The sequence below is a fragment of the Crocuta crocuta genome, unplaced genomic scaffold (assembly GCF_008692635.1).
Source record: "Crocuta crocuta isolate KB4526 unplaced genomic scaffold, BGI_CrCroc_1.0 scaffold291, whole genome shotgun sequence".
Lineage (NCBI taxonomy): Eukaryota > Metazoa > Chordata > Mammalia > Carnivora > Hyaenidae > Crocuta > Crocuta crocuta.
The window spans coordinates 2,986,438-3,005,150 of record NW_027527977.1 but is presented as its reverse complement, the minus strand read 5'-3'; the positions used below and the strand labels follow the sequence as shown (position 1 = coordinate 3,005,150).

The window sequence follows — 18,713 nt, the reverse complement described above, 5'->3', positions numbered from 1 at the left end:
CAAACCAAAATACAGTGCTTCTTTAGGTCTCTCTGCTCTTTATCTAAGCCTTCCCTCCCTTTCCTTTCTTTAGAAGAGAGGTTAGGAGAAAAAGATGATAGTAAAAGAATGGGGAGCAGATGTATTCTGGACTCAAAAGCGTTGATCAGCTCAAAAGATGGATCAAAGCCTTTACACGAGTGTACCATTTTATTGCAATCCCTCTCCACCCTACCTCCTGGTTAGGTCAGGTTCCAGCTTACAATGTCATCTTATACTTAAGAGTCACCCTTGTACTTTGCGGTGTGACCTTGGGCAAGTCCCTTGACTGCTATCTCACACTATACTTATCTATAAACTAAAGTGATGGAATAGTTTGCTTGATCAAAATCTAAACGTGGGGGCGCTTGAGTGGCTCAGTGGATTGAGTGTCTGACTTCAGCTCATGTCATGATCTCACGGTTTGTGTGTTAGAGCCCCACATCGGGCTCACTGCTGTTAGAGGGGATCCTCTGTCCCCCATTTTCTCTGCCCCTCCCCTGCTCATACACTCTCTCCCAAAAATAAACGTTAAAAAAATCTAAATCTCTCCTATGGTACCTTTTCCTGTATATTGCATCAAATGCTACCCCAACATTTGGGGGTAGGAACAAGCACTTTATTGTAAATCTCAATCGATGAGTCCAGTCATTGGTAAGAAGTTCTATCAGAGAAAAAACTGACAGAGAGAGGTATTAACATCATCATCCATACTTTCTACTGTATTGCCCCTGAGAACTTATAGCATACCAAATTCCAAATCCTTCTTTGTAAGTGTTTTTATGAAATGCTGGTTCTAAAAGCCTTGCCTAAAATATCACTTGCCTCTTTGATGAACAAAGACATACTTTAGAGGCAGTCTTCTTGTCCAGTTCAAGAAACATACCAAATGTGTCCTATTTGCTGGGTGCTCTGTTAGGTGCTCCCTGCCCTCAAAGAACTTACAGTTTACTAGAGAATATTCATTGATAGATATTCTAAGATAATAGACCAGTGCTGACAGAAGGAGGCACAGGACCCCAGGAACACACAGGACAGGTGACTGGCCCAGCCAGGAACTTTAGAGAAGGCTGCCAGTCTGCGAGGAGAAGGAAGAGCCATGTAAAGAAATGATGGAAAAGTGAAAAGTGGTTCAAGCAAGTGGAAGAGCATCAGCAGAAGTCCAGGAGAGCAAATCAGAACGCTGTGCTGGCAAAACCACACATAAAACAGTATAACTGGAGGCTGAGTGCGAGCAGCAGGGCAGCCTATCAGGGGAAGGCAGAAGCCTGGGCTGCAGGAATTCACTAATTCCATCCTTCCATTCACATCTTTCTTTTGAAAAGAAAGAGCCATGGCATTATCTTACACACAGAGTGGCAGTATAAAGAAGGGTCACAGGTATTAATACCCTATTTTATACCAAAGAAGTAGTATGCGTTGCTCTGGACCCAAACGTGTGTGACAGGCACCGGCACTTTGCAGCCTATGGGACAGTTGTGCCTTAATACATCAGATACTTCTTGAACTTGCTGTATAATGTGTCATTTTTAACACACGCAATTCTTATTTGAATTTCTAAAATACGTGGCTGAACCACTCTGAAGGCTCACGTCTATCAGATTACTATTTTGGCGCATGTAAAAGCACCATGACCTTACTCTTAGAGCAGAGTGGACTCTTGGACACAGAACTCAGTTTCGAGGCTTGGTGTAATTCTATGGAAAGCTATGTTGCAATGAAAGAAGGCCATTTTCCAGGATCTTCATGAATCAGTTTCAGTTTTGCTCCCAATTTTTAAGTGAAAGGTTTGATACATAGGCAAGGATCAATGAAATACCCTAGCAGTCTGGAATTTTAAAAGATGTCTTTTTAAAATCAAAATGAAAAAAAATTATGAAAGTAATACAAAGGTTTGCTATAAAAAGATAAACTAAAAGCACACAGGATATAAAAAGATAGTAGTTATCTCGCACTTCCCTCCCTACCTCTCCATTCCCACATGTTGAACTAACCACTGTGAACAGTGGTTTTTATACAAACAATGCCACGTAAACACATTCACTTACAAATATGATGGGCATTCTTCCATGTTACTATGCAGAGACTTTTTTCTTTTTAACCATTCTTACAGTCTTATAGTCTTCTCATTATATTATAGTTTATTCTGCCAATCTCCTTACACTTTATTATAAATAATGTTACAGTACACATCCTTGAACATATCTTTTTATAATCTTCAAACCAGATTTTCTAGTTTAAGAGATAAGTAATATTTTATTTTATTTTTTTTTTTAACTTTTTTTTTATTTATTTCTAGGAGAGAGAGAGAGAGACAGCATGAGCAGGGGAGGGTCACAGAGAGAGGGAGTGACAGACTGAAACAGGCTCCAGGCTCTGAGCTGGCAGTCAGCACAGAGTCCGACGCGGGGCTCGAACCCACGAACCGCGAGATCATGACCTAAGCGAAAGTCGGAGGCTTAACCGACTAAGCCACCCAGGCGCCCCAGTAATATTTTATTTTGAAAAAATTAAAATGACGACACTGCCCCGTGGAAAGGTTTCTACTATTCACTTTCCTATTAACACTACATGAAAATGTCACTGTGTGGCACCTGGCAGACTTAGTCGGTGGAGTGACTCTTGGTCTTGGCTTAAGCCCCATGGTGGGCATAGGGATTACTTAAAAAAAGAAAAGAAAAGAAAATGTCCATTTATTTACAGCAGGGCAAACACTGGATATCTTGAGTCTTTTAAATCAAATAGACCCCAAACCTCATTATTTTCATTTCTATTTTCTTTGATTATCAGTTAATTGAGGGTCTTTTTGTATGTTCATTAGCCATTTGTATTTCTTCTTCTGTGAACCACTTTATTTCTTCTGCTTTGTCCATTTTTTATTGGGTATTCACAGGAGTCTTTTTTCTTTCTTTTTCTTAAGCCTCTGTTTCGAAAGATTTAATTCTCTGCCTACACTCATAACTAGTGTTCCATTACCTGTTTTACAGGAGGCGGCTCCTTCTTGCTCACATCAATTCGTGGTAAATCAGAGATTCCAAACTTTTCTTTATAGTACTGTCGAGTAAAAGGATCGCAGTCATAAATGAAGAAGGTTCTCCCAAGGATAGTGAGAGGCTTCCCCACAATGAAGTCTTTGGCAGTATACCATTCCAACACCTCTTGATCAGAGATTTCCAGCACACACTGAGGGAAGTTCTCTAACATAAGATAACAGGGAGAGAGCAAAGAAAGGGAATGAGGATGGGAAGAAAGACTGACATTCTTGGGAAGTTGAGAGAGTGTGGTCTCTAGCTCTGGTCAAGGGTCAGGGATTCCTCTACTTTCCCAGCAGAACAGAAAACCATGTATTCCCATCTGTTGATAAGATATGGAAATAACATCCCAGATGGGAAGTCTCTCTCCCATATTCAGCTTGAACTATGTACAGGTCACTAATCTTAGCAGAATTCATGCTTAGAGGAAATCACTACAGGAGGAAAGAATAAATGTCCTTCTATAGAGTACCAGATCCAGGGAGGGATCCAAGTCATTTAGTTCAATCTTCCATCTATTTACTCGCTTACTCAATATATTATCAATGATCACATAGATCATGTACCAGGTTCACTGTTAAATACTGAGGTTATAACAACAATGTAGGTGAATTTTCTATCTTGATGGTGAATTTTCTATTCTGTTTGGGACAATAGATACTAAACAATTATACAAATAATAGTTTCATTTCAATTGTGATCACTGCTGTGATGACAGTCTGATCTAGTCCTCTGGCAGGAGGCAGGGTCAGTCAGTGACATGATCATACTAATCTGTTCATCTGGGCACTCAACAGCTCTTCAAATGTAGAATAAACCTTGCATTTTTAAGGGAATAAATCCAATTCCATCATGCTTTTTAAAAATGAGAACTAACGATTGGCTTGCTTAAGACTGATTCCCTACAGCCTCACCATCATGGAAACCATAAGATAGCCAATTCTGGTAAAATGCCACAGTGTATAATACTGTTACATACACTGCATGCAACCACAAAGTTTGACCCTAGAACTCTGACACAGAGGGCTTGAGAGGCAGGACACTATTCTCCTAACTGATAATTGCTAAGATGGAAAAATAGGGAAGGAGGCTAAGGGTCTCCTTAGGGAGACTAAGGGTCATCAGACAGAAAGGCTTGAGCTCCAACCCTTGATCATGCCAAAAGATCATGATTTTCCTACTCATTCATCTTAAAAGCTCTAGAGACCAAGGGTTCTTTCTCCCAGTGCCTAGGGCCTAACCTGACTAGACCCCTTTGAATTACCCCAGAAAGTGATGGGCAGTGGGGGACACAGCCTGTGTCTCCATGAGTTTCCTTCAGCGGACAATGTTCCAGGANAGAGACAGAGCGCAAGTTGGGGAGGGGCAGAGAGAGAGGGAGACACAATCCAAAGCAGGTTCCAGGCTCTGTGCTAATAGCACAGAGCCTAACGCAGGGCTTGAACTCACGAACCGTAATCATGACCTGAGCAGAAGTCTGATGCTTAACCAACTGAGTCACCCAGATGCCCCAACAATTATCTTTTTCATATACTGCTGAATTTCATTTACTGTTTTATTTAGGTTTTTTGTATATATATTTATGAGTAAGATTGTAGTTTTTTAGGTAGTTTCTCATGGTATCTTTGGTTATTGGTCTTTTTAAATCAATGAATTAAGGGGGCGCCTGGGTGGCTTAGTCGGTTGAGCGTCCGACTTTCGCTTGGGTCGTGATCTCGCGGTTCGTGGGTTCGGGCCCCGCGTCGGGCTCTGTGCTGACTGCCAGCTCAGAGCCTGGAACCTGTTTCAGTCTGTGACTCCCTCTCTTTCTGACCCTCCCCTGCTCACGCTGTCTCTCTCTCTCCTAGAAATAAATAAAACATTAAAAAAAAATTTATTAAAAAAAAATCAATGAATTAAGTTCTTTTCTGTGAATTTGTATCAAACTTAAAATTAGCTGTTCTTTAAATATTCGACAAAACTGAAAAATTATCCAGACCTGGTATTTTCTTTGTGGAGAATTTTTAAAATAATTCTATTTCCTTAATGGTTAATGACATTTGGTTTCTATTTCTTCTTGGACAAGCACCATTTTTCTAAAAATTTGCTCATTTCACAGAGAAAAGGAAGGACAAACCAAAAAACAGATTTTTCATACAGAACACAGAGGAGAGGTAGGTGGAAGATGGGGGAAATGGGTGATGGGGATTAAGGAATGCACTTATCCTGATGAGCACTAGATGTTGTATGGAAGTGTGGAATGACTATATTATACGCCTGAAGCCAATGTAACCCTGTATGTTAACTATAGTGGAATTAAAATTAAGTTAGAGTTAAATTTACATTTAAATTTGGGGGGCATCCAGGTGGCTCAGTCAGCTAAGTGTCTGATTTTTTATTTCAGCTCAGGTCACGATCCCAGCGTCGTGGGATTGAGGCCCAGGTTGGGCTCTGTGCTGAGCATGGAGCTGTTTAAGATTCTCTCTCTCTTTCTCTCTCTCTCCCTTACACTCTCTCTCAGAAAAAAAAATTAAATTTGCTCATTTCACCTACGTTTTCAAATTTATTGGCATGAAGTTGTTGGTATTCCCTATTTTTTTGTTTAACCCCTATTACATTTAGTGTGCCTCTTCTTTCATTTTTAATATTGTGTATATGTGCCTTCTCTCTTTTCTCTCTTGACAAATCTGTCAATGGTTTGGCACTGTATTAGGCCTTTCAAAAAAACCACAACTTTTGACTTGATAAATATTACTTTTGTTTTCAATTTCATGATTTCAAAGTTCTTATTAATTTCTTCCTTTTAATTTATTTACTCTTTTATTCCTTTTCTAACTTTTTAAAAAGAATGCCTAGCTTATTTTTTCAGTCTTTCTTCTTTCTTAAATAAGCACTTTCTTAAATACAGCTATAAATCTGTCTCCAAGTACCACTTGAAATGCATTTAAAAGTTTTAAGGAAATTTTTGGAATCATTCAGTTTTAAGTATTTTGATAGTGTTAGTTTTTTTTTTTTAACTCATAGGTTATGTCAAAATGCCTCTTTTTAATTTCCAAATACATGAGTTTTTTAAAATTATATTTCCAAAATTGAATTCTAACTTAATTGTGTTGAAATGAGGAAATATGGCATAAAATGCTCAGTCTTTAAAAATCTGTTTTTATAAGTGTTGTATTTTAGTAATACAGCCTCATCAGTTTATTTTGCTCTGCTTATATATCCTCTTTAACCTTTCCATGTCTCTGTATCATAAGTAGTTCTTAAAAATGACATTCTTCAAAATTTCTTGTTTTTTAATCCTATCACCTCCTCCTAAGCCATTACTGTAATATATTTCAATTCTACCTTGATATTTTTTAATTCCTACCAATTCAACATTGTTTCTTTAGTTTGTATAGTCAATGTTTAGATTTACCCACACTTTGCCATTTTCTTCTTCTTTTTTAAGTCCCTTCTTGTATCTCGGACCTTACTTCTGGAATAATTTTCTTTCTACTGGAAGTACACTCTAGAATGTTCCTAGTAAGGGTCTTTTGTTAGTAAAATCTGTTTTGTTTTTTTTTTGCCTGAAAATGTATTTCACTTTGTTCTTCAAAGAGAGTTTCTCTACATATTAAATTCTATTTTATTCTCAGCACTTTGAAGATATTCTTACACTGTCTTCTGGTAACTAGTGTTGCTAATGAGCAGTCAGCTGTCATTGTAGCTGCTACTCGATATGGATAACCATGTTCTTTGGGACTGCTTTTATGACCTCTTTGAAGTTGGTGTTCTTAAGGTTGACTATAACATATATAGGTATGGATTTATATTTTTACAGTGTTACTTGAGGCATAATCAACTATAACAAGTTGTATGTATTTAGAGTGTACAATTTTGATGCTGTAATGTACAAAAAACATTTGTATTTACCAGCAGAAAGGCAAGGTCAAAGTATGAAAGCCAGTCTAAAGGGTAATTTAACAGACCTTCAGAACCTAGTACCTTGGCTTCAACAGCTGAATAAAAGGCTTTTGGTTACCCTTCTTTTGACATTACCCACCACATACTGCTAACCTGCAATTATGTTTGACAAAGAAAGAACCTTTTTAATTTCTGAAACTTTAACTCCATCCATCATAAAAATACAATTTTTATTCACCTTAACTACTTCGATGAAGGCGATGGCAGAGAGAACTCCTGAAAGATACTCCCATAATTGCCTATTACTGTCAACACAAACTCTGCCTGGCCACTGTCTTGGACGCCCCCAACATAACATACTTGCTCCTAATTCCAAACCCTTGTTCTCTAAAGCACTCTTCCCCTTTGTTCTCTGCCATTCTAAATCTGGGTTCGATCTCAGCTCTTCCACAAAACCTTCCTTAGGCTTCCTGGGTCACATCTCTTCTTCTGAGCTCTGTCTACATGACATAACTAATTACATCATCAGGTAATCTGGTACGCTTGTGTTATTGTTCAACAGCTTTGTATACTTGTATGACTTGTCTCTCCTGTCACTAGCAGTGACTAAAGGACAGAGATTCTAGGTCTGGGAGTTACATTTTCATTTTATCCTCCACAGGACTTAGCACATGCAATACTTCCCTTAACAGATATTTAACTCGTGTTTAATTGAATTTACTTAAAATCATCCACGGATAAATGCCTTTGAAAGTCAATTAGATGCTATCTCTTTAACACCACAGTTCTAGTTAAAGGAATTATTCAGCTGATGGGAACTTAGTCTTATCTGTTTTGCATGACTAACAATAACTTTCACAAAAAGATACGTTCCCTATTTCTTAAAAGGATCCTACCTATGTTACCAGTGAACCAGTTACTGATGAAAATTTTGTTAAAATTTAGAAAGTTATAGGGGCGCCTGGCTGGCTTAGTTGGTAGAATGTGTGACTCTTAATCTCCATGTCATGAGTTTGAGCCCCATGATGGGTGCAGAGATTACTTAAAAAACAAAAACAAAAACAACAACAACAAAAACAGGGGAAGTTATAGGAGAGGATGATTACATATTTAAATTTTTAAACCTAGGCCACACTGATAAGGCAGAGACAAACTCAGAACTCAAGATTTCAAGGGTCTATTTTGTTTCCAGTGATTTTTTTTTCATGTCCGAATAAATTCCCATTCTTTCTCTCAATCCACTGTAACTCTAACATTTGTTAGCTCTAGATGGCAGGAATTTCAGGTTCATTTAAGCATTATGGAAGACCAAAATCAGTATATTAGTACCAGGGTCCTAGAATTCTGAGAGAGTTCTACAAGAAGCTAAGTATAAAAATATGGTTGACAGCAGCAGGACTACGTTGAACTCAAATCCAGTTGCTACTATATGAGATGCGAGCTATGTGAGCCATTATTCTCATTTCTCTAAAAAAGGTTATTTACCATTAATTCTCCTAGTTGTAAAATGATGACAATTTTTACTACCCTTTATCCTTTTCCCTAATCTCCTTCTCCTCTACCTCACAGGCAACGATTCTACTGTGCATCTGTTTATGTGTGTACTATGTATACCATCTTGTTTGTGTTTCACTTTATACAAGTGCCGTTGCATTGCACATCTCATTTTCTTTTTTCCTACACAGCACTAGGCTCTTAAGACGCATCAAATTGCTTTCTTTACATTTAGCTATTATTGCTTCTAACTACTACTATTAAGGTTACCTTCACCTCAATTTGTTTCTCTACTCTCCCAGTGATGGAAATCTCCAACTCCTTGCCCCCAATAACACTGCATTTTTAAAAAAACACTGTATAGGCAAAGCAATACATATAGGTAGGTTTCATTTAGCCTTCAGACTGCCGATTTGTTTATAAGCTCTAACCTCAACTTGTTTATAACCTCTAAGACAAATCTCTTGCACAACACCTGAATTTTCTTACTTCCTAGTTCTAAGAAAAAGGAGTAAAAAGAAAGTAACAACAGAAGTATTTAAAGTTCTGTCAGCCATCCAAGCATGAGAGAGGTCATTATGTGTGACCAAGATGACATTTTTATAAGAGAAAATTCTTAAACCACTAAGTCAATGACCAAGGTAAGTGCACTCATCCTAGAGAAATACTGATGGGTGGCGGGTGTCAGCTGCATTTTCTTGCATCTTCACTCTCCAACCCACTGGGTTATTTGAACCAGACAAGAGAGCAGGGCTGACACAATGGGGCTCCACCTCTGTGAGTCACAGACATGGCTTCTTCAATCTTAAGTTATCCTGCATAGAGACTTCCTTTTTAGGAAGTACTGAGGTGAGAAGCAAAGTCAGGAAAGAACATAAGGGCATGCTAAGTTATATGAAAACAAACTTGTTTGAATGAAAAGAAGCTTGTTTTAAAAATTTATTAAAAATCTGATATGAAATTGCTTTAGTTCAGAAGCCTTGCTCTTCTGCATTTGAAATGGGAGACGCCTGGGTGGCTCAGTCAGTTAAATGTTCGACTTTGGCTCAGGACATGATCTCGCAGTTCATAAGTTCAAGCTCTAAGCTGGGTTCTGTGCTGACAGCTCAGAGCCTAAAGACTGCTTTGGATTCTGTGTCTCCCTCTCTCTGTCCCTCCCCTGCTCACGCTATGTCTCTTTCTCTTAAAAATTAATAAACATTAAAAAATTTTATATGGATCTCCCACTGCTGTTATGGGTGTTTCCTTGATTTGGGTATCAGTAATCTCTACCAGACCATTTTGGAGGCAAGCCTGGACTGTGGGGCAAGCAATGAGAGGAGTTATAAGAAAGCTGTTTTCTTGAGTGCCTATGAGAACATAGCAAGAGCCTCCCAACCGTAAAGGGAATGGCCATACTGATTTAGTAACTTCTTTGAGATCCAAAAAAATGTCCCAGTTACAGAGGATAAACTGAATCAAACATACTTGCATTCTCCACCAAAACTTTTGGCATGCGCTGGCGGTTCATCAGGAGTGGGAAAGGATCTCGCCCATCATTCCGCTCGTGGACTTCTCGAATTTCAACTGTATCATCCATAAGATAGTAATGAATAATGTAGTTCCTACATTCACCAAACATGCTGTCTGTATCATCCCAGATTGCATAGAATCGAAGAACCTTTGAGGAATACAAAGTAGTGACTTAAGTAAGAATTCTACAAGTGGAGAGGTTAACTTAGCTACTTTGGCATTTATACATCAGACAATGATGAAAAGATTAGCTACAAAGACTATGCAGTAAACACAGATGGTAAAAAAAAAAATTCACTAAAGATATAAAAACATCTGAAATTATATACCAGATGTCGACAGCTGGAAAGTGTTAAATAACAGACTTATAAGTTTGCACTAAGAAAGCAGAATTCACTTTGATCCAAAATATTAGTCAGTAAAAGAGAAACCAAAGTAAAAGAGCAATGGAAACTATAAGATACTGATGAAAGAAACTGAAGACACAAGTAAATGGAGAGAGATTTTGTGCTCACAGATTAAAAGAATTAATACTGTTAAAATGTCCATACTACCCAAAGCAATCTACAGATTTAATGCAATCCCTATCAAAATTCCAATGGCATTTTCCCAGAACTAGAATAATTCTAAAATTTTTATGGAATCACAAAAGATCCTGAATAGCCAAAAAACTCTTGAGAAAGAACAAAGGTGGAGGCATTGTGCTCCCTGATTTCAAACGATACTACAAAGCTATAGTCATCAAAATAGTATAAAAATAGACACATAGATAAACAGAACAAGAATAGAGAGCCCAGAAACAAATCCAAACTTATATGGTCAACTAATTTACAACAAATGAGGCAACAATATACAATGGGGAAAAGGTATTTTCAAGAAATGGTGCTGGGAACACTGGACAGCCACATGAAAAAGAATGAAACTGGACCACTTTCTCAAACTATACACATAAATAATCTCAAAATGACTAAAGACCTAAATGTGAGACCTGAAACCATGAAACTCCTAGGAGAAAACATAGGCAATAAGCTTAATGACATCAATCTGAGCCATGTTTGTTTGGATGTGACTCCAAAGGCAAGAGAGACAAAAGCAAACATAAACAAATGAGACCACATCAAACTAAAAAAGCTTCTACCTGATGAAGAAAACTATCAACAAAATGAAAAGGCAACCTACTGAATGAAAGAAGATATTTACAAATCATATCTGATAAGGAAGGGATTAACATCCAAAATATATAAAGAACTCCTACAATTCAATAACAAAAACCCAAACGTTCTGATTTTTTAAAATAGGCAGAGGATCTGAATGGATATTTTTCCAAAGAAGACATACAAATGGCCAATAGGCACAAGATGCTCAACATCACTAATCATCAGAGAAATGCAAATCAAAACCCCAATGAGGTATAACAAGAAATAACAAGCATTGGTTAAAAGGAAAATGAACCCCCATGCACTGTTGGTAGAAATGAAAACTGGTGCAGCCACTATGGAAAACAGTATGGAGGTGCCTCAAAAAATTAAAAATAGGGGTACCTGGGTGACTCAGTTGGTTAAGCGTCCTACTCTGGCTTGGGTCATGATCTCACGGTTTGTGAGTTTGAGCCCCATGTCAGGCTCTGTGCTGACAGCTCAGATCCTGGAGCCTGCTTTGGATTCTGTGGCTCCCCCTCTCTCCATCCCTCCCCCACTAATGCTCTGTCTCTTTCTCTCAAAGGTAAATAAATGTTAAAAAAAAAATTTTTTTTTAATTAAGAATGGAACTACCATATGACCCAGCAATTCCTCTACTAGGTAGTATCCAAAGAAAATGAAATGCTAATTCTGAAAGATATAAGCACCTCCTTGTTCATTGTAGCATTATTTACAATAGCCAAAATTCGGAAATAACCTATCCGCCAATGGATGAATAGATAAAGATGTGGTTTATATATACAATAGAATACTACTCAGCCATATAAAAGAATGAAATCTTGCCCTTTGCAACAACATGGATGGTCTCTGTGGGTGTTATGCTAAGAGAAACAAGTCAGACAAATACAAATACTGCATAATGTCACTTATATGTGGAATCTGAAAAACAAAACAAAGGGTACTTGAGTGGCTCAGCCAGTTAAGCATCAGACTCTTGATTTCAGCTCAGGTCATGATCTCACATTTGTGAGTTCGAGCCCTGTGTCAGGCTCCATGCTGACAGTGCAGAGTCTGCTTGGGATTCTCTCTTCCTCTTTCTCTGCCCCTCCCCCACTCGCACGCATGTGCACACACACTCTCTCTCTCAAAATAAATGAATAAACTAAAAAAAAAAAACCTCAGCTCATAGATACAGAGAACAGATTAGTTGTTGCCAGTGGGAAGCCTGGTGGCAGGGTGAGAGGGTGGGGGAATGGGTGAAATAGGTGAAGGGGATTAAAAAGTACAAACTCTCAGTTATAAAATAAATAAGTCATGGGGATGTAGTGAACAGGATGGGGAATATAGTCAATAATATTATAAAAACTTTGTAATGTGACAGATGATAACTAGACTTATTGTGGTGACCATTTTGCAATAAGTTCAATTGTTGAATCACCGTGTTGTACACCTAAAGCTAATATCATACTGTACGTCAATTATACATCAATAAACAAAAACAGGAACAAAAGAAAAAAAGATCAATGTGTTTTATACAGGGGTTCATATGTATTAATAAAGGTATATGTGAATGGTTTATATGTAATTAGTATGAAAAGAATTTTCATTTATTAATCAGTCTTTTTTTTTAGATATATCAACATACATCTTCCAGCAACAGTATCAACAATACAATCTTTAAAGACAAAATAATAACAGATATATGATTGATATAAAGAATGTCCTTAAAAGACCATGCTAGTGCTAGGCAAAATTGTCTGAACTAAAAGGAATTACATTTCTAAGAGAGAAACAGCAGCAAAGAAGCAGTGAGGATGATCTCTTCATTTTCTCTTTTCCTTTGTACAGAAAGGAGATGGCCCAAACCTGCCTCTCTATACTAACCCACAATGGGGAGGATAGGGTGGGTGGAACAAAGCTGGAAAATACCCAGAACATTCTGTACTCATTCATTCATATAAAATTTTAAAAGAGGGGGCTCCTGGGTTGGCTCAGTTGGTTGAGCATCCAACTCTTGATTTGAGCTCAGGTCTTTATCTCAGGGTCATGGAATCAAGCCCTGCATCAGCCTCCACACTGAGTGTGGAACCTGCTTGAGATTCTCCCCCCTTCTCACTCCCTTCCTTTTCCCCCTCCCCCCACCCATGCCTGCAAGCACTCTCTAAAGAAAAAATTAACAAGGAAGCATCAGTAATGGGATTTCTGTGAAATTAATGTTCTAACATTAGAAACCTACCTATATGCAATAGCTTTGAAATTTCCCAATAATTTACTACTTAGGTTTCCCAAAGGAGGCTACGAAATGAACTCATATTTCAGAAAAGTAGCAGTTGGTTGGAAATGTAAAGTGGGAAGCAGACATAGCTCAGAAATTGTTTTAAGATTAAAAAGTTTGGTGGAACTCATAAGACTTAACTCCACAACCTCCTTTGGGTCTCTGATACAAAACTTAGGCATTCCTGTACCTCTAACTCTAGATGAAACAGAAAAGATAGCACTGTATCCAAATGGTTAAATTACAGATGTAATGTTTTAAGACACACATCTTAGCAAAATAGCTTGCTAATAAACATGCACATTTGGAAATGAGTAAACCTACATAGGTTCCTACATCACTTACTTGTTTGTCAAAGGTGAGAAACTGCTTCAGTTGGTCGAAGTCCGACGGGGTGACATACTTACGAAGAGGCTGTTTCCGGAGTTCAGTGTAAGGATCGAGAGCCATCCTCTCTGGTGGATTTAATTCAATTCCTTGACTTTCCAAAAATACCTAAATCATTCAAAAGTAATAATGATCATCTTTCTGGAAGCTTCCTGAAGTTTTAACAGATGGTGTAAAGAGAAGGGTAATTTCTATGCCATTGTCCAAATTAACCATAAGTTTGCAGTTTGAGGCACATCTTAGCAGCACTACCTCCAAGTGACCCAACACTAAAATGTAGATAATAACTGAGAATCACCTTAAGTATTCTATACTATAAAACTGCTAGGCAATATGCTAAGCTAATTGGAAGATGTGATAGTAAGGTAATTGGCTCTAAATACTAATTCAGAACAATGAAATTTACTTAGGTGCCCCAAAACAGAGTAAGTCCTAGGGATTGCTTACACACATACATCTGAAACCCAACAACAGTTTCAAACAATGTGTAATTCATGTTAGGGGTGGGGGCAAGCTAAAAAATGGCAAAGTTAAGCTAAAATCAAATTCCCAGTTTTCCAACTCACCAAAGGAAGTATGTGATTAAGCCCCCATGCCCACCCCCCTCCAAAAAGGAAACAAAAAAGCACACTCAATGGTTATTTTAGACCGGAAAACATTTTATCAAAATAGGAAAGACAAACCAAGTATTCAAATGTCACCAGAAAAAGTTAAGGAAAGCATCTAAATTTGATATGATCAGGGCACCCGGGTGGCTCAGTCGGTTAAGCATCCAACTTCAGTTCAGGTCATGACCTCACACTCTGTGAGTTCAAAGCCCCGCATTGGCCTCTGTGCTGACAGCTCAGAACCTGGAGCCTGCTTCAGATTCTGTGTCTCCCTCTCTCTCTCCCCCTCCCCCACTCATGCTTTTTCTCAAAAATAAATGAACATTTCAAAAAAAAATAAACTTGACATGATCTTATTTTATTTACTAAATTATGAATAAGTATAATATTTTCAGTAACTATATCTTTTAATATAACTTGACATTTCTTCTTAAAATCACAACACTTTTGATAATCAGAAAAGAAAAGAACAATCTCAGCCAATAAGTTTACATTCTGGAACTAGAAATTAATCTGAAACCTGGTTTTCTTCTGGGAATTATGTGATTTGCTTTCAGACAATTCAACAGAAAATATACAGGACTCAGGGCCAAGACACTTGGGTTCTAATATTAGCTCTGCTGCTAACTAGCTTATAAGTTTAGTCTTCAAAGTTTTACTCAACATTTTCCAATATCTTTTCAATATTAAAATATTGTGATCTTAATGTATATTAAAACTACTGAGATGGAGATAATGACTAACAATATCTCTCCCTTGAGATGGTGTATTAGTGAAGCAGAGTTATTGACTGAGGTATTTAATGGACGTTTTATCCCTTTCTGTTGCTTTCAACAGATAACTAGGCCCTTTGTTAACCCTACCTACCTTCAGAATTCTGGCAGGAATGCAGAAGCTTCCTGAAGCTTCCTGAAGTTTCCAAATTATGAAAACATAATTTGATCTAATCATCAGTACCTAAAATACACAGCTCTAGTCAATTATCACTCAAATGCAAGGAGGCTGTGATAAGCACTTAATGTCACTAAACTGTACATCAAAGGTGGTTCTGGTGTTAAGTTCATGTTATGAACATTTATCACACACACAAGGTGGCTGTGATGTGCCTTAAGAATAAAATACATGTTAGATAAGCTTCCTTCAGGCATGAGTTCCAGTGCTGTGAGTTCAATGTTCATGACTCAACAAGATATTTTAAATATGGCATCTTTAGACAGAAAAACACATACAATAAGGTAATAGAAACCTACCCCAGTATTCCTCCTAGGAGCAATAGATCCATATTTGCTAGTTAAGGGTTTATGGTGATTTATAGAACAGAAGTACCATAAAAAATGAGAATGGACTGTAACTGGCTTAGATCGCCAGTCAGTAATGAACTGCCAAAATTCAAATTGTCCATAAAGAGTCAATTATAAAAATAGTTGTAATACCTGAAATTTATATAATTCTATAATTCCTCATTATTGACACAACTCCAAAACTGCCCTATGATTAAAAAAAGGGACCTTAAAAACCTAAAACATGAGAGATCAAAACATGCTTAAAGGGGACAATATTTCAAAGATGGTCTAGTACTTCTACCTTCTACACTGTTTCTCTCTGTTGCTCTGGAAAGGCATGGATGCCAGGTCTCCTCTCTTCACTTCCTTGAGGTCTCTGTTCATGGGTCGTCTTATCACTGAGGTCTTCCCTGACCAGCTTCTACACACAGTGCCCCCCTTACACTCTGCTCCCCTTTACTCAGCTCTAGTTTCTCCCACAGATCTTAGCGGCATCTGACATGTTATTTGTTTGCTCATTGTTTGTCTCCTCCAGCCAGAATGTAATAGGCTTCATAAGGGCAGGTCTATATCCCTGGCCTGTCCCAAGGACCATGCTTGGTACAGAGCAGGGAATCAATCAGTATTTGCTAAATAAATAACTAAATGCAAAAAATAAATAAATTCATAGGAGCTCGGTGCATGGTAAAGATTAATCACATGTGGCATTAGGTAACATGAGATGAAAAGCACAAAGTAATTCAGAAACTACATCTTCACTTCTAGAAATTTTTATTTTTTATTTTTATTTTTTTTAGAAAATTTTTTAACTAAAACAAATTGATAATTGACTTTTTAACACCTACATTTTGCGGTAAAGAAAGGATCCTCTCTCTGTATATATGTGTACACACACACACACACATAACTTCAGGTTGTCAAAAATCCATATTTATGAAATAGAGGAAATGGAGGCTTCTTCTCAATATAAACAAGTATTCTCCTTTAAAAATGATTTCNCACTGGGTGTTATGTGGAAACTAATTTGACAATAAACTATTTGTAAAATAAAATAAAATAAAATAAAAATGATTTCAGAAACTCTTTAGTTAGTAATGTTTCTCCAGAATACAGCAAATATGATTTACAGGAAAAATATGAACTACACAAAAAATGTTAGGCTCATATCTACTAATAAAGGTAATTCTATTTTTTAGAGATATTTTAGAATTTTTATCTATTCATACTTCAGATAAATTGTCCAATGCCTCTTTCATACTTCTATCCCATCAAAGGTATTACCTTCCCTGTTTTCCATTTGCACTGGCATGGAGCTGGTTTCTTATCAAATGATTCAGCTATGATGAGGGTTTAATTTTATTTGAAAGGATATGTGAAAAAAGTGATGTCACTATACAGTGTTGACACATATCAGCAACACACAAACACCAACTCAACCTGTATAATAATCCATATGGGACAGACGACAGGAATCTTCCTCTTACCCTAATAAATAAAACGTCCTTACGTAAATTAGAATGATGCTTCAGACATCACAATTTCTAGAAATATATACTATACCTGTGTGAATCGGTCACAGTCAACGAGGTGGAAAGTTTTGCCATAAATTGTAATGTTTATTCCTCGATTGAGGTCTTTCCAATGGTAATGGTCCCCCTGGTCATTTTTGGCGAGCCGCTGGCGTTTGATTAACTTGCCTTGAGGGATCCCAGAGTTTTCCACAACAGGCTCCATGACAGACATGCTGTCATCTTCCAGGTAGTAGTAAATGTTCACTTGACGAATCCTATAATGTTCCTCAGTTGACATAGGAACGTCTTCTTGGAAATAAGCATCAAATTTCAGCACCTATAACACGTGAAGCAGGGAGAAATGGCATTGTATTAGTCTCTCATCCAAAAAATATCAAGTATTCCCTATAAAGAGAACCACTAAGGGAGAACTGAATACTCATCATTCTTATTTTCTAAATCGAAGGTTACTAAACTACGGTCTGTGAGACAGATCTATCCCTGCCACCTGATTTTGTATGACCTACAAGCTAAGAATGTTTTTTCCCCCACATATTTGAATAGTTAAAAAAATAAAATTTCACAACACATGGAAATGATATGAAATTTGAATTTCAGTATCCACAAATAATTATGTAAATAATTAACAATGTATTTGCTAATGGCTGCTTTCCCATTACAAAGGCAAAATTGAACAGTTGTGAGAGGGACCTTATAGACTGCTGCTGCGTCTCCCCACCCAAAAAATTTGTATTTAGAAGCCCTAACCCTTAAAATATGACTCATTTGGAGACAGAGACTTTAGAAAGCTTAAAGGAGGTCCCTAGTCCAATTGAACTGATGGCTTTGTAAAGAGAGAAAGATCTCTCTGTCAGCATACCCACACTGAGGAAAGGCCATGTGAGGACACAGCAAGAAGACAGCTGTCTAAAGCCAGGAAAAGAGCCCTCACCAGACACCAAGTCAGCAGGACCCTTGATCTTAGAATTCCAGTCTCCAGAACCATGAGAAAATTAATTTCTATTATGTAAGGCACCAGTATATGGTATTTTATTATGGCAGCTCAAGTAGACTAAGACAGCAGCAAAGCCCAAAATATTTATATCTGGTCCTTTACAGAAAGTCTGCTGACCTCTGCTAGAGATACTCAAACACATAGACTATTTAGTACTGTGTTCCTTGATGAGATGGCATAAAGACCTTAACTCTCCTAGCTTCACTTCTATGTCAAAAATCTCTCTTTGAATTTTTGGAAAGAGTAAGAAATTTGGGCACAACTATGATTTCTGGTTTCAAAATGAAAATGAAGGCTCAAGTCCGTTTATTTAAATAAGAGTCCCCTGTAAATGCATATTAATGACATATTTATTCTTAGAAATTTATATGAATGAGAGTCAAATCATCCATCTACCACAGCATCTTTGGGTGGCATGTAAATACCCTCACTGTAGATAGATAGAGCAAATCCTCCGGGATGCCTCAGTGGGAAGTCAAAATGACACATCAAATGCACATTTAAAAAANGCATGGAGGAGGACACTTGTGGGGATGAGCACTGGGTGTTATGTGGAA

At 37.5% G+C, this 18,713-nt stretch overlaps 1 protein-coding gene across 2 annotated transcripts in view; it reads right to left on the bottom strand.

Moving 5' to 3' along the window:
- Positions 1 to 18,713, bottom strand: part of EFHC1 (EF-hand domain containing 1) — a 59,055-nt gene that overhangs the window by 30,230 nt on the left and 10,112 nt on the right. For both annotated transcript variants that reach the window (XM_077752835.1, XM_077752834.1), the window contains exons 3-6: positions 17,191 to 17,478; positions 13,698 to 13,847; positions 9,894 to 10,086; positions 2,995 to 3,215 (exon numbers count right to left, since the gene is read on the bottom strand). In XM_077752835.1, the coding sequence (XP_077608961.1) occupies positions 2,995 to 3,215; positions 9,894 to 10,086; positions 13,698 to 13,847; positions 17,191 to 17,478 (852 nt within the window). The remainder of the gene's footprint in view (positions 1 to 2,994; positions 3,216 to 9,893; positions 10,087 to 13,697; positions 13,848 to 17,190; positions 17,479 to 18,713) is intronic.